The 15,242-nt window shown below is 50.6% G+C and overlaps 2 protein-coding genes across 2 annotated transcripts; one reads left to right on the top strand and one right to left on the bottom strand.

Annotated features, from left to right (window-relative positions):
* Nucleotides 1-7,070, top strand: TGME49_321290 (Prp18 domain-containing protein). Its single transcript, XM_018783015.1, has 10 exons — nt 1-1,046; nt 1,878-2,011; nt 2,442-2,532; nt 2,770-2,872; nt 3,501-3,619; nt 4,190-4,499; nt 5,216-5,272; nt 5,630-5,734; nt 6,154-6,234; nt 6,615-7,070. The coding sequence occupies exons 1-10, from the start codon at nt 998-1,000 to the stop codon at nt 6,844-6,846; spliced, it is 1,281 nt and encodes a 426-aa protein (XP_018638394.1). The 5' UTR covers nt 1-997; the 3' UTR covers nt 6,847-7,070.
* Nucleotides 7,071-7,555: 485 nt separating this feature from the next.
* Nucleotides 7,556-15,114, bottom strand: TGME49_321300 (autophagy-related 12 variant 1, putative). The gene is made up of 5 exons (XM_018783016.1): nt 12,910-15,114; nt 11,745-12,153; nt 10,482-10,609; nt 9,486-9,548; nt 7,556-9,058 (listed from the first exon to the last, which is right to left on the bottom strand). The coding sequence occupies exons 1-5, from the start codon at nt 14,296-14,298 to the stop codon at nt 9,002-9,004; spliced, it is 2,046 nt and encodes a 681-aa protein (XP_018638395.1). The 5' UTR covers nt 14,299-15,114; the 3' UTR covers nt 7,556-9,001.
* Nucleotides 15,115-15,242: the final 128 nt, after the last annotated feature.

Below are 15,242 nucleotides of genomic sequence, written 5' to 3'. Positions count from 1 at the left end.
CGACACTAGTTTCTTCAGTAAACAGAAGCGTTTTCACGACTACCCCGACTGTCTAATCGGTTGCACCCTGCGTTGTACTCCTTCTTCTGCCGTTTCTGCTTGATGCTTCCGCCGTGAGATGGCGAGCTCATCAAAGTAACTTTCCTTGTTGTTGAGTTCCGAGTTTTCTCCCGTGCGAAGAGCTCGATTTTTCCCATCCCTATCACAAATTGATCGCGTTTCCCTCATAGCCTAGGCAGTTTCTCTGGGCTGTACGGTCTTTATGTTTTTGTCACTTCCACTCTTCCGCCTGCTAGTCTTGCGTTCCTAGAGTTGTCTGCAACTCCTCGAATCAACTTTGCCTCAGGAATTTCGAGTTCACGCTGACTATCTTTCGTCTCTCTGTTCCGACTCGATACAACATTTCCCACGACTTTGCGCTGCGGCAATCTGCCTTGGCCTTAGGCAAGAATTACACTTCCGTCTTTTCCATTTGGTGGTGCATCGTGAAGGCAAAGCAGCTTCTTGCTTCTGGTTCGTCCCGTTTGCGCCGGCGTTTCCGAACCGCGTGCCCTTGAGCAACTCGATCGATGAATGTGGTCATATCCGTATCTCTCCGTTTGCATGCGCTGCACGGTCTCAGATTTCAGCCCGCAGCACGGAGGTCAAATGATGGTTTCCTGCTGGCTTTTTTGGCGCGTCTCAAGATCGACTTCCCGCCGTTGCCCATTGCATATATTTTAGTCTTTTCCTCCTCGAGTCTTCTCGTCTCATGTTGACTTTCTTGACTAAGGTTGTGAGGTGCGGACAAGCAGAGACTCCAGAGAGTTGCGGAACCCCGCAGCGTGGAGACGGCGTGGCTGAGGCAGTTTGAGGAGAAGAGCTCTGTAAACTCAGAAAGTAACGCTCAACTAGTAACACAGAACTCACCGAGAGACGGCTGCACACGGACAGCGTCAAGGAGCATGCATTTTCCCGTGATATTCGCCTCTTTCGACTTCCTGTCTTGGCGTCAAAAATGGATCTGCTGAAAAATATTATAGCGAAGCAGAAAGAGGCAGTTGCGGGTAGGTCGACGCATTTGATGCGGTGCTCTTCTTTTGTCTGTTTACCGGAAATACGCAGCTCTGTGGTGGTCTCCAGTCTTCAGAGAAGCTTTTCTATCCTAGTCACGAAGAGTGCATGCGTGGATATCTTGCATGATCTTGCATGAGCGCAGAAACCCCTTCAGATGGAGTTTTCTTTGTCTTCTTCGAGTTCTGCGGAAATCCCTCTGGTCATCTTCGGGCATTTAGCTGCCGAGGTGAAGAGAATGCTGTCTGTTGCTTTTTCCATGCGTTTGACAATGCGTGCATCTCCCCGTGTGCTTCCCCGTCGAGGCCACCCCCCAAAAAACTGTAGAAACGTTTTGTGCTTGCTTGCGGGGACTTTTGTCGATTTTTTTGTGACGAAAGCATTCGATAAAACAGTGCGTCACCCTCTTACTGGGACGTTTATCTAAATTTCAAGGCCAGATGCATCGTACGCGTTCTGTGGGGAGTAGAGACTGCGAGGTGGGCTACGCCCAAACACGAAATACAGAAGATCGTGAAGTCTTTCTGTTGTTTCTAATGCAGTGGAACTTGCATCCGGTAAACACAGAACTTCGAGATACAAACCGTTCTCAGTCTCGGCTGTGTACGGAGGCTATAGTAACTTCTTCGTACCACTATCTGTTGGTGATCTGGAAGTTGTGTTCCGCAGAACTAACATGTTTGTTTCCTTTTTCATAGCAACCCAGGAGCCAACTCTTGTGGTACCCGAGTAGTGCGTGTCAAGATTTTATCCTCTTGGCTTTAGGAGAAGAACATGGACAGTACGTCACTCTCTTCCGGCTTCCTTTTGGTTTTGTGTCTCAGCCGAGAAGGAGGCGACAGGGGGGCAGCGGTGGATTCAGCGTGGAAAGCTTGAACAGCAGCTTCGAGAGGAGGTCCAGCGGAAAAGCCTTGAAGAAGAAAAGAAACGAAAAAGAGACGAAAATGAGAGACTGAAGGTGAGATGGGGAAGCCTCTGGTTGTTTGGAAGAGACGCTGCATGCATGGAAAAAACTCGTCCCATCATCCCACACAAACGAGAGTTCCCCTTCAAATGTAATACCGGAGCTGGGCTAAGAGCATCTGGTGACAGTTTATTCCCGATCTGCCATTCGAGACTGTGTAAAGATACCCAACAGAACTGCACTGGTCACCTGAGTTGACATTCCAGGACTACTGCGGTCGTATTAACGATTCCGTCTTTCAGCTCCAGATCCATGTTGCAGAACAACTCATGTGGTGACCGAGAACGTGAGGAGTCTTCTATCGCAGCGAGTGATCCCAGCAAACGTCTGTTTGCTTCAATTGGCCAAAGCCTCCTTTCTGGGAAGCAAATAAGATGCAAGAACTTCCTGAGAAAAAGGGATGCTGCGGATTTGCCTGTCTCAGGAACTGGCACGACATTTAGCGCCGAAGAAAAGAAAGGACGCTCAATCGGCGGAGCACGCTGAGAGTGCAGCGGACGTTCACGACTTGCTGAGTGAGTGCTTGGCTTTTCTTATGTTTGACCCACTCCACAATCCCCATTTTTCTCAAGCACTCCTCGTAGCTATGAGGGAACGCCACATTATGAAGCGAAAGCGCTTAAAATGTCAAATCCAAAGAGAGAGAGAGCATTACAAATGACGTTCATGGAACACCTGCATTTCATTTCGGGGGAGCTTCGTTCAAGACCTGTGTCTCGCATTCTTGTTTTTTCTGCTGGCGGTGTTTGCAGACGACGAGGAGACAGAACCTCCTCTCCCCAAGCAGGAAATTTTCAAGAAGCTGAGGAAAATGAAGGAGCCGGTTACGCTCTTTGGCGAAAGTGACTGGCAGCGGTGAGGTTTGTTTTTTGACCGTAGAGAAAGATCGCGTTAAGCTCGCGTTGGTAGGAAACGGCCGCAGATGAGGTGCTGTGCTAGTCATTCCGACTCTCGTTCGCATGGCGTTTATGGAAAACGCTTTAGATAGAACTACTGTCGAATGTGAAGAATGAAAGGACCTCCGACGCCCAGAGGCTGACCACGTCTGCATCGACGCCGCGCGCACGGTGGTGCTTCTCAACGCGCAGGTGGTGCAGTTTTTGATTTTCTCTCCTTTGCGATTTGAACCGCGACGGCTGTTTGCTGTGTGATGACTCGAGGCGTGTTTGTGACGTCACTGCATGCATGCGCCTCAATGCCTAGTTTATTGACGAGCAGAATGACGGAGTTGTAGCGAAGAGTTGAAAAACGTACGTCTGTATTTGCGCTAGATCTTCGAGGTCCCCACACCCTCAGCAGCGGGGATGTTGGAGTAGTTGTTTGCCCTGTGCATGCAAGTGAACTGAGCAATCCTAAAACTCTACGCCTAGAACATTACCGGTACGGAACGATGGGAACTTGCCGACAGACGGATCGCTTCAGTCTTCGGTTCTATAACGAAGGGATATGCGATGGCGCGGCAACCTTTTCGTCTTTTTTTCAGGTACACCCGCCTGTGTGAATTGGAGCTGCTGCACCACGAGGACGAGTTGATGGGGGGACAGCGGAATGCTTTCCTGAATCCCCAGGATGACGATGAAGAGGATGAAGACAATCTCAAAGGTATATCGACACATTGGCTTTTCCCGACATACTTTCGTATTTGCTGAAGCAATGCTGTCAGACCGAATCCTCACCAGGGAGTTTTTCTGTGTGCATCCTGCTTTTTTACCCTCAAGCTCAGCTGCCCGCCATATTTGGTGACGAGTTTGTGCGCTGAGGACGCGGCTTAAAAGTAGGCGGATCCCTCCGCGAATTTACTTTGGCGTCGATTCGACGGGATTTCACGTTTCTCGTTGACTCGTCTTTGACATGTTGATGACTCAAATAGCAACAAACCACCGGTTTTGGATTGATTACTTTCAACACCGCAAAACCTGCAGGGAAGTACTATTAAAGTCTTCAGCCGTTGCGGCCTCTGTTCAGATGCCACGATGGAATGTAGCCTTCTCAGTCTGCCAACTCGATTCCTGAGAACGCCACTGCCGCGCACACTGAGGACGCATGTACACACACTCCGTACCCCGTGACCTGCCTGACTCGATCTGGTTGGCGAGTCTACAAGGTGCGTTTGGAGTGTGCCTGCACCCTCAGAGACAGAAGGAAGTGGTTTTCTCCTTTTCTTCGTTTCAGAGAGAGCCTCCAGCCCGCGAAGGCGACCACCCAGAAGAGAGCAAGGAGATGCGGACGAGGATTCTGGATCTTCTCCGCATGCAAGACCCGGTGGAGAGGAGGCACCTGATGCTGGATCAAGGAAACAAGGATACCTCTCTTCGTCGAGCGAGCGTGATTCAGGAGCTCCTGCAGACAAGGAAGCTGCGGCTGAGAAACGAACAAAGGCGACAAACACAGCAGGTTCAGGGAGCGACGAGGAGGACGGCACAGATGGAAGCGGAGTCGGCCGCGGTGGGCAGCAAGAACGACAGCCGTCGAAAGAAACCGTGTACGTCCAGTGCGTTGTTGTGAACGTTCGTTTCAACGAGGTGGAACTGACACCAGACATCCACGCGGGAGTTAGATAACTGTAACTCCAGTTGAACCGTCTCCAAGTCCTGTGAATCAAAACAGCAGAGAAGACGAACTCGGCTTCTGTCGCACGCCACGAATTGACATCCCAGTGAATCGTTGAAGGACAGTGCGTCTTTAGGTTTTCCAACTCAGGAGGCCGGCGCTGTACTTCGAGGGGTCGCTGTAAATATACTTCTTATCAAGTTTGCAGCATGCATTGTTCATTTGTTTACTAGTTCAGAATGATTTTTGAAAAAGAAAATACGAAAAAAAACATCCGGCTTTGTCTACAGACAGACTCCCATTGGATGTCGAAGATTCTTGCAGGACTCATTGGCTTCCTAGACTGAGCGTCGGAGAATTGTTGAAGGACAAACGGTTCTGAGTTCCCAACCTTGAGGAGAACAAGCGGCGGATGTAAAAGGGGGGGCAGCGCTGCTGCGAGATGATGCTAAGCGACAGAAAGAAGACTCAGACTGGCCAGATGAGATAATTTACCTATCGACTACTGAAAATCAGTGTTTGTTCTGAAAAAAATCGACGCTCATGGTTTCAGTGTCCAGGAGTACCTGGCGCCCTTTTGCCGGTTTATCCGCGCATGCAGACGAACAAATAAATGCCTGGCAGATTTGTCTTCACCTGTGTCCGCAGGGTCACGCGGTGGATACGGACTATGTTGCAGGAGTGGGAGGCGGAACTGAAAGCCAGGTAAACGCCCGTTTTATTTTCGTTTTTTCTTTCAAGTTTTTGTTCTAGATGCCTCGCCGCTCTCGAGTTTCCCTAACCTTGGAACTCCGCATTTCTTTGATTCTCTTCGTTATACTTGGAAATTTGCGTTTTCCGGTTGTGCGGTTACGCCTAGAATATCATCGGTACGAAACAGCCTTATTGTCGTAGGATATTAGACCCAACACTTGTAGCCGTCTTTTAAAGCAGTCCAGGGCCGTGGTGGTGTACAGCGATCATACAGAACTCGGTTTCTGCATCTGACAATTTTTAGACAATGACCGCAAATATCGTCGTGACTGCATGCAACACACTTTTTTTCGTTTTGTGTTTTTCCAGACCTGAGGAGAAGAAAAACAGCGCTGAAGGCAAACTCATGACGAGTCTACAGCGACAGACCCGAAAGGATTTGAAGCCGCTGCTGAGAAAACTTCGGCACAAAGAGTGAGGAAACAAATCGGATCCTGGTCTTCTGTTTAGTAGCTGAATGAACTCTTTCTACCACTTATGTGTATTCTGTTCGATTAACATTCGTTGACGAAGTTGTAAACTCGCCGCGCCTGAGCAGTGTAGATTGGATGTGGTGGTACCCATGGTCATTTCCTGGGACGCAGACTTGGTTTATTGACAGTTTTCCTTAATGCGGCAGTCTGGTTTTGGAGGGGGGACATCGCGCGGTTCTTCGTTGTTGGAGTTCAATGTCCTACCGGTATTCGTGCTTGCTTGGAAGCCATAGTCGTTAATAACGTTGGTTTATGTTTGATAGTCTATACCAACCGAGTAAAAACCGTGATGTCTTTCTGTCGTTTATATGCGTTTTGTAATGTTTGTCAAGTGTTTGTGTTGCTTGAGATCTATCTCAGGCTTGAGAACGACATTTTACAGAAACTGCACATCATGGTGCAGTGCTGCGAGGAGAGAAAGTACCGCAGCGCGCACGACACGTAAGGAGGATGACTGGATGCTGCCTGTAGGCTGTGGATATCTCGCAGGTTCTGTGTCTTATGTGCGTTGATTCCTTTCTGAAAAGTGACAGCGAGGCCACAGCGAAATACATTTGCTGCGTAAGTCAAACACGGTAGCTTAGCTGTTGCCTTCCATACTTTACTACCGGGCTGGTTCGATGCGTGTGCAAAACCAACACTGTTGAGGACTGCAGGGTCCAGGCGAACAGGAATAGCGGCAGGATGTTGAAATGAAGAGGACTGTCAACAAAAGGATTCGTTCCCGCTGTTTATTAGCAGGACACATCCGTGGTTTTTGATTGTCATTATGGCGGATCAGTCAGCTGTTTTCTTCCAGGGCTTGCGCTTTCTCCTTTTAGGTACATGCTCTTGGCTATCGGCAACGCCGCGTGGCCAGTCGGGGTCACGATGGTCGGCATCCACGAGCGTGTGGGCCGATCGAAACTATTTTCTTCTCAAGTGGCACATATTCTTAACGACGAAACGACGCGCAAGTATATCCAGATGTTCAAGCGACTGATGTCCTTCTGTCAACGGCGCTATCCTGCGGACCCTTCCCAAACAATATCGCTGAGCACCATCCACATCTGAGATTTCGCACAGGGGGGAAACCTTAGTCGCTTCCACCACACGGCACAGCTCCATTTCCGTGTTGGCGGCTGCGACACTACATGTTGACGCGGTTTATTTTGGAAACACCGCGATGCAGCTGACAGAAATGCCCTGAGACTCCAAAGTTGAACGAGACATGACAGGGTATCGAGAGCCCGTCAACTTGAATGCACAGGTGGACATTTAATTATTGTACGGTTTCTAACTGTTTGCCTCCTCAGTTCAAGTTAAGGAATCTTTTGTCTACAACTTGTACAACCGTGGGAGGCACCTTACAATAGATACTGATGGACTCTTGGCATGGCAACTCGCAGCGGCACCCCCCGCAGTGAGAGACTCTGAGGCACTATTCCGATTACACAGGAGCGAAAAGCAATTTTGACTTGCTTGGGGTAGACAATGCAGTAGAAATGAAGGACACGATAACTCGACACTTAGCACAGAATCTGTCCGTAGACCTTTTGGGTTCGGCAGAGTCCTTGGCAGGAGCAACTTGTAAAGCTCAACAATTATATTGCAATTTTTGGCGCCGATGGGACTAGTTACCCAGTGAATTCCGTGGGCATAAGCCCGTTCAAACATTCATAGTAGTTCAGCGTAAAATATGCTATTTTGGTTTTTCAAGCGTGCCAAGAGCACGATTCGCGGCCAGTCAGTGCTTCGAGAGCCGTCTGGGGTTCACGAAAAGCACCGCAGATGTTCATTACCACCAAATCGAATCCTAAGCTGGTCCGCTGATAATCGCTCTGCTGCTTGTCTCTCAGTTCGTATACGCCCCATATGGTTAGGAACAATTGCTACTAGAATTCAGCGAATTTTTTTGTTGTCGATACGTCCGGGGTTACTGCCCTTAACTGACGCATGGAACGTGCCCACCTCTGGGGCAGCGATCGCTGTTCAAGAGTGTCAGAAAGCGTGAGAGTCCAACTCTGAACCACGGACATTATTTACAGCGATGAACTACCGTGTCACTTCTCATAATCTGTATTGGTCTGTAACCCAGACAGCAGCGACCGTCGCCGGCACCTCGTGGCAAAAGACCGGACAGCAGCAGAGGGACTTCAGGAGTGTCAAAAAAAAGAAGCACAACCGGCGAGCTAAGTTTTGGGGGTTCGCCGGAATGATACCAGTTCCCTCTACTTGAAGCAGGTTTTCTATGTCGTGCATCGGCTGCACTTCGATTAACCTCCCGCCTTCGTGGTGCCTACCTGCTGCCTTTTCCCAACTCGTCTTCTAGGCCTGTCTTCCTCTTCGCTACACTCTTTTTCTCTGGCGCTACGTTTTAACACCACAAAAGAACGAAGACGCCGTCCAGCCATTAACCCAGTTCCCAGCAAAGACATCCTGGGATTGTGTACACGGAGACGCGCTTAATGAGAAGACGGTGTCACCCCACCCCGAAACGGGCAGCCCTGCAGAGTGCCAGGCGAAAGCAAACTTGATTTCGCATGTTTAACCATACTCGAGTGTCGCCGAAGGGAATACGCGACTCCGCTATTACGTCCACGGGGCATGGCTGAGCGTTCGCCAGCAGTGACCCTACCCTGCCAATCGTCCAACTTTCCAGACTCGATCAGCATACGAAGTACTGACATATCTCATTCATTATCAATCCCAATTTACAATGTGTACCAAAAAGAACATTGCTTATATATGCGCCTGATTATTGTGAACCGGTATTCCTCGGTATAGCTCTGCTGAACTAGTCATAGCGATGCACCTCTCTTTCTTTGAAACACATTTTCTGGGCGCTTGCTGTATCCAACAGACTCGCACTCCTGAAAAACAGGGTGATAGTCGCCACAGGTGTATGTCCCTGAGTGTGGTGGCAAAGCACCTGATCGGAATTCCACTACATTTTGTGTCAATGCGAATCAAAATCAAAATATACAGCTTTCCCAAGCCGGCGACCCTGTTCCTTAACTGACTGATGCCCTACTATTTTGTTTGCGCCTTCCCCAATTTTCAGAGTCAGAGACTTGGAGCGTGTTCTGTTGTTTTCTCCAAACGGAACCTCTGTCAAATCATGAAGTCTGTTGTTTAGTGCAAGCAAACCGATTCTGAGCAGAACGCCACACCTTAACGGTCCAGCGTTTGACGAGGTCCACCTTGTTTCTCGAACACACTGCCACTGTCAATAAGCGGGAGTGTAGCAGTACGAAACCATGAGGCTTCCACCTACTCCAAATGCCTGCAACGACGATCATGACATGGGCGGGGGCTGTGTGGACCACGGACAGTTGACCGTAGGCTTTACCAATAAAGCCTGGAATAGTTCAGAGTTCAGACCTACGGGAGGCAGTCGTCCGTTTCCATAGCAACAAAGAAGTGACCACTCAACTGAGGGAATTCTTTATCTGGCAGAACACCTGCACTCTCCTAACTTAGAAGCCAACCGCCACCCCCGTAGATTGCTCAAGACAGCTCAGAGTGCTGGAGTTAGACTTCCTACGACATTAAGGCCATTCCTTATTGGTTGCGACCTAGGAGTAACATATGGAGAACTGTGACCCGGGGTATTAACAGCGAGAGAGAACGAATCTCACCACCTGCCATTTCTGTCTTCGAGCTGCCACTAGAATAAGCAGGTCGTTTGCACGCAGACAGACTTTTCTTACCTTAAAAAGGTCGGCGACGAACTCGTCCGGCTGGGGCTGGATAAAGTTGTTGACGTAAACGTACTGCACAAAACGGCGCACAAATCCCGACAACACAGCCACAAAAGAACTCGTCAACTCCACCAGGTGATGATTCCAGTGTCCGCTAGCGTGGGGTTGCCTAGATCTCCATAGAAACACTAAAATAGCGCTGCGTCATAGTAAACGAAAACCTGTTTTTTTTATCCAGACTTTTCTGGACCACCCTTGAGAGACAAACGTACTAAGCATGAAGTGTAATGAAATTCGTTACACAGTACAGGGTTCAGCTGTGCAGGTGTCCCTGAGTTTTGGGCCTATCGCAAATTTCCACCCGGAAAATCAGCGTATTTTCGAGATAGCGACAAAGTGGAAAGCAGTCAGTAGCAAATGCCGGCGTAGTGCCCTGACCTTTTGCGCACAGAGCTCAAGCGATGCTGAGACGACCAAATACTTGAAAAATCGAGAAGGCGATTTGAAAGTGACTTTTATTGTACTGGTGACCAGGGCGATGCTTAATATATGCCATCCCCCAACACAGCTAAAAACCTGTATTAAAACAGTTGTCGCAATCACTTTTTCCGGTCGTAGCGTGCGGACTCACACCACCAGTCACTGAGGAAAACGAAACCGACAACAGCTTCGAGTTCCTCTGTGCAGACGTTCTGAATCAGCAGGATTTCCAAGACACGCTACGCTTCAGAAAAGCCCTTCTACTGACTTGAATGTTCCACATCTCCAACATAACCCATGTGAAATCACCGCAGTGTCGTAGGGTACAGAGTGCCACCGCCGTTAGTTGCACGAACTGCTCCTGAGCCTTCAACGGTAGTCAGCGAAAAACCCTTGGGTGTCACAGAGCGAAATGCCCGCCTGCTCACGATTCACACCCCTTTTCTGAAAAAGATGCTGTGTTGAGAGTTTGAGTTTGAGACCGAGGAGTTTCTTTCGAATTTCTAAAGACCATGGCTATCTCACAAGATGGTCGCGTTTTAGCGCCTTTTTGAGAAAACTGATCACCGTGTCGAACCGCTGGTAGCCGTCCACCTTGAATCGACTCACGCGGAGGCGAGCCGCGCCACCGACGTTCGACAGGGAAATGTGAACTGAACACAAACATGCAACAACCAAATCCCTTTTGACGCATCTGCTCCCCGTGGTCACTCTTCACGTTTCCGACAACAGAAACGACGCTGAAGGTGAGAGACACACCGGCGCCCTCGCGCGGTGCACGCTTGTCAAAGGGTCCATCGCACAACCAGGTGAATTATAAATGAATTCACCTCTCGATGCACAAACACACCCAAACTAGATGTTGGCGAAACACGCACGATCTCCGGAGTGCACAACGTCACAGAATTCTGAATAAAAATCTGTGAATCTCTCTTTGGAGTACATCTTAAAGCAATCATCAGAAACGTTTCTCGCACAAAATAGGTCGAGGAAAGAAATACTCCTGCTGCCACAGAGCAGCAAACGAAACCTGAGGAAATGGGCAGAGATTCACAGGTTCCAGGAAACAAAGACAAGACTGAAACGCGTAGATGGACTACACAGCGACACGACACCAAGCAAGAGTGACCATCTAGAGGGTAGAAAACATGTCAAGAGATCTCCTGCTCTGCGCAGGCACCCGCCTAAAACACTTGGAGCTCCCGCACAGAGGCAGAGAGAGTCTGCTGGGGCTCGCGACACTTGTCGGCCAACAAAAAAGACAACTCGCCCGCAGAAGCCGGAAAATGAGCGTTTGAGAGAGACAGTCCTCTGCTCGCCGACAGAAAGGAAAATATGAACAGGAAGACTCCACCGACAAATACGGTCACGAGTCCGTCTCCAAACGAGCAATGTTCTTCAGATTTTCACAACCTCTGAGTGGAGTCAGGAACTCCCGACACTACCGTTGCTCCAAATTGTGCTTGGTGTGTTTGAATTTCAATGTCCTACGACACTGCGATCATTCCATATGGGTTTTGTTCACACGCAATGGATCGACGCCGGCGTCCTACGTCGAACGCTTAGCCAGGAAGCCACGGATTTGCCACTTGTAAAACCTGCCTGTCGCGCGCTGGGGCGTTCGTGGTGACACAGACTGATGCCCCACCGAGTTTGGAGGCCCGACCTTTGAACGCAGCCTCCTCTGTTGAGCACTGCCACGCAGGCGGGGAAAACGACGAATGGAAATGAGAAGAGAGAGAGAAACGAGACCGCACGCTTCTCGACGTGCTCGTGCTCGCGCCTTACCTTTGAAATCGCGTAGCTGGAAAAAGTGGCTTTCTACATCCCAGTCAGGAGTGATCGACGGGACCCATCGAAGCTCCCATTCCTCTTCGCCGTGCGTGTCGTTTTCCGACAGAGACGGCGTCTCGAGATCGGAGAAAGACTGTTTCGTTTTCATCTCGTGCTGAGCTTGCTGTTGCAATTCTGTTTCCAGAGACTGTCCAACTTGATTCAGACGTCTTCCGGCGCTGTCTTCACCTCCGCTGCCGTCTTCACCTCCGCTGCTGTCGTTCTGTCTCCCACGTCTGGCGTCTCTGCGCACCTCCCTGGCTGCTGAGGGCGCAGGAAACAGAAACGCGTCTGCAGTGTGGGGATTTCCTCTTGTCACTTCTTCTTCAGATTTCGCCAGAGAAGCGGAGACACAGACGCCGGCCTGACAGACGGGAAGAAAACAGCACGAAAAAACTGGAGAAGGGTCTCTTCGGACGACGACATGGACGCGTGTTTTTGCGAAAAAGTAGGGTTGAGCTCTGTAAAGAGATCATCAAAGAAACTTCAGTTCAATTTGAAATGTTTTCAACGTGCCCAGCGCACTGACTGGACTTTGGAGACATGAACTTTGGCGCTTAAATCCATCTAAAAAGATTTTAGACATGATTCCATTCACAAACGCAGGAGGGTCACATTACTGTGCTTGAGTGCTATCGCAGACCGATGCGACTACAACGTCATATCTCGGGGCAGACGCAGGCGAGAACTTCTGAGAACGGCTTTTCCCTGCCATAAAACGTATGAGGCGTCTTTGTTGAACTGGACATAGACACCACGGTGGCGATCGACCACAGAACTCCCTCGTTTCGACAGACTGCAGAAACGTCTCAAGCATTCGCTAGCATTCGCTAGCATACGCTGGCGTTCGCTATCCAGTTGACTAAGCTTCGGTCGTATCGAACGTCTACCAAATATCTCAAAGAGACGATTGGAGATAGGAGGTTTGCGGTGCCTGTAGCACTCCAGAACGCACTTGTCCCCACGCTAGCACCACGCCGACACAGGCAGAGGCTCTACGGAGCTACTTTGAGTGGAGGTAAACTGGACAGACATCCAAGAGGCACACAAGTGGAACCCCATTTACAATACCCACTCCTCGGTTCAGCGACGAGACACGACATTCTTCTATAAGACGCACCTTGTTTGTTTCACGTGAAATTTCACTCTCCTGCGACCACCCTTCTCCTGTCAGAGAGCTGAGAGATTTCCTGTTCTCCTGGGAGCATGGTGTTCCAGGCGCCTCTCGCGCGTCCAGATCGGCCGCGTCAGGCTGACTGTTCGGCGAGCACAAGAACGCTGTTCGGTGACTGTTGTTTCGGCGATTTACCAAAGACGACTCGCTCTGCGTCCCGGCGACACTCGGGTCTTCAGAGCGAGTATCGAGGTCCTCTCGAGGAGACTCGAACTCGTCTTCCTCAAGGCTGTCAGCAGCTGTATTATCGCCTCCTCTCAGCTCGTGACCCCTCCTCGGCGTTTGCAGTCGCCCTTCGGACTCGTTTTCCTCATCTCCCTCCGCTCGCGTTTTGACATTCTTTGAGGATAACGCGGTGACCGTCGGCCCACACATTTCAGGTCGAGAGGCGACGTTTCTCGACGCAGAGGCGTCCGTCTGAGATGCCTGCATCGGGAGAACATGATTTTCCGGAAAAACAGTTCCCCTCTGGCTTTCGCGAATGCCTGTTGAAGACGCGGGCATGCCGTCACGTCGTTGCGGTCTCACGCTGCTTCCACTCCTCGCTGCAGAAGGCGACAAGTACAAGTCCGCAGCTGCATGCGCCTCCAAGAACTCCTTCGACTCTTGACACGCAGAGGACGGCGCCCGACGACCGACCTCCAACCGCCTCCCTGTTTCGCTTCCAGACTTCTGGAAATCCGCATCCGAGACTGAAGTCCAGAACTTCCGCTGTTCGCGTGGATCTTCTCGCTGTCCGGTCTTTTCGGCTTTTTCAGAAGTTGTTTCTTCTCCACAGACAGCAGGATCCTCCGGAGTGTTCGACGCTTCCTGTTCCCTGCTCTCGCTGCGACGCGTCGGAACTGCCTTGCTGCGTTCACCTGAACTATCTCTGTAAGGAAACGCGAGCTCTGAAGAGGCACTCGACCTGCCTTTTGCTGCATCTTCATCGGGCTCGGAGCTGTGCACAGACGCCCCTTGGCTGTCTCTTCCGAGCGTCGCCTTCAGTTTGAAAAAGCCGTCGTCTGCAGGATCTGAATCCGAGTCTCCAGAGTCGAGCAAGCTCGCAGACCCACTGTCGCTGTCGAGAAGAGAGGACGCCTCGCCGCTGCTGCTCGTGCTGCTGAGCGCTTCAAGTTCACCCAGATCGCCCTGGTGACTCGCTGAGACAGAACGACCGGAACTCGGGTCGACGACGTTCGACGCAGACGAGAACGAGTTTCTCCTTCCTGCGGAACTTTCGTTCGCATGTGCATCAGAAGGCTGAGAAACTCCCCAGACCCCAGAATGCGGCTCCGACGCCAGCTGGCTGGCACAGAGTCCTGCGGGTCCAGAGGGAGAAGTCTCTGGAGACATGCTGGAAAAAGAGCGAGAAAAAGGAAAGAAAAGTGATGCGGGAGAAACATGCGTCTACCAAGGAGACCGCAGGGGATGGACGGAAGCCGTGGGAGGACACGACCATCGGAGTCGAAGAAAGGCGATGAAGAAAATCAACCGGAATAGCCACGAGCAAAAAAAAACTCAACACAGGGGGTTTCGAACAGGTCTCGTACAGTTAGTTAACCGGACGGCAAAGTGATGAGACGAGAGCGAAGCGAGCACGCTTGGTTCTCGACTTGGAGAGTCGAAAAATTCCGACGAGGGTTCCAGATTTCAATCAGAGAAAACGCAGTGAGCTGCAGCCGAGGGGAAGCTGCCTTTTATCCCCGTAGGTCAGTGACAGACGCGAAATGACTGGCGTACTTTGCGGGTTTCGTCTTCTTGCACAAACGGGTTTGATGTGATGGAACGACCACGGCGAAACACCTTCGGATGTCGAAGAAGAGCTGCTGGATCGCTGCAAGCATTTACACGTTGTGCAGCGCCATTCGACACGAACTCTTGACTTCAGACTCATCTACAGCAGCGGTCCCTGCTGCGCCCAAAGAGTGACTCAGCATCCCTTTTCGCCACGTACCGAGGGCATGCAAGACCAACCAGAAAACAACTGAAGTTTGCGTGGACCTGGCCACCAAAAATCCCCAGAGTTTTTGACAGCTCAAGGAAAAAGCTGGATTTCCCGAAACGGCCGTCTCCGCAGACAACCGAGGCACCCCGCGACAGTGAATCTATCCGGGCAGGGACTGAGGAGCTACGCGAGCGAACAGAAGTTTGAGTTGGCGATTAAGAAACGCTATGGAAAATATACAGAGGAAAGACACTTTAGTGGAACGCTGGAATGGCTGAAAAGCGACGACACGCTGTCTGCATGCAGCCTATCCAGCTATTCTCGGACCGTGACTCGGTTCCGCATGCTTTTG

The sequence above is a fragment of the Toxoplasma gondii genome, chromosome Ib (genome assembly GCF_000006565.2).
Source record: "Toxoplasma gondii ME49 chromosome Ib, whole genome shotgun sequence".
Taxonomy (NCBI): domain Eukaryota; phylum Apicomplexa; class Conoidasida; order Eucoccidiorida; family Sarcocystidae; genus Toxoplasma; species Toxoplasma gondii.
Note: the sequence above shows the minus strand (reverse complement) of the source record. Positions and strands in the feature narration are given on the sequence as shown.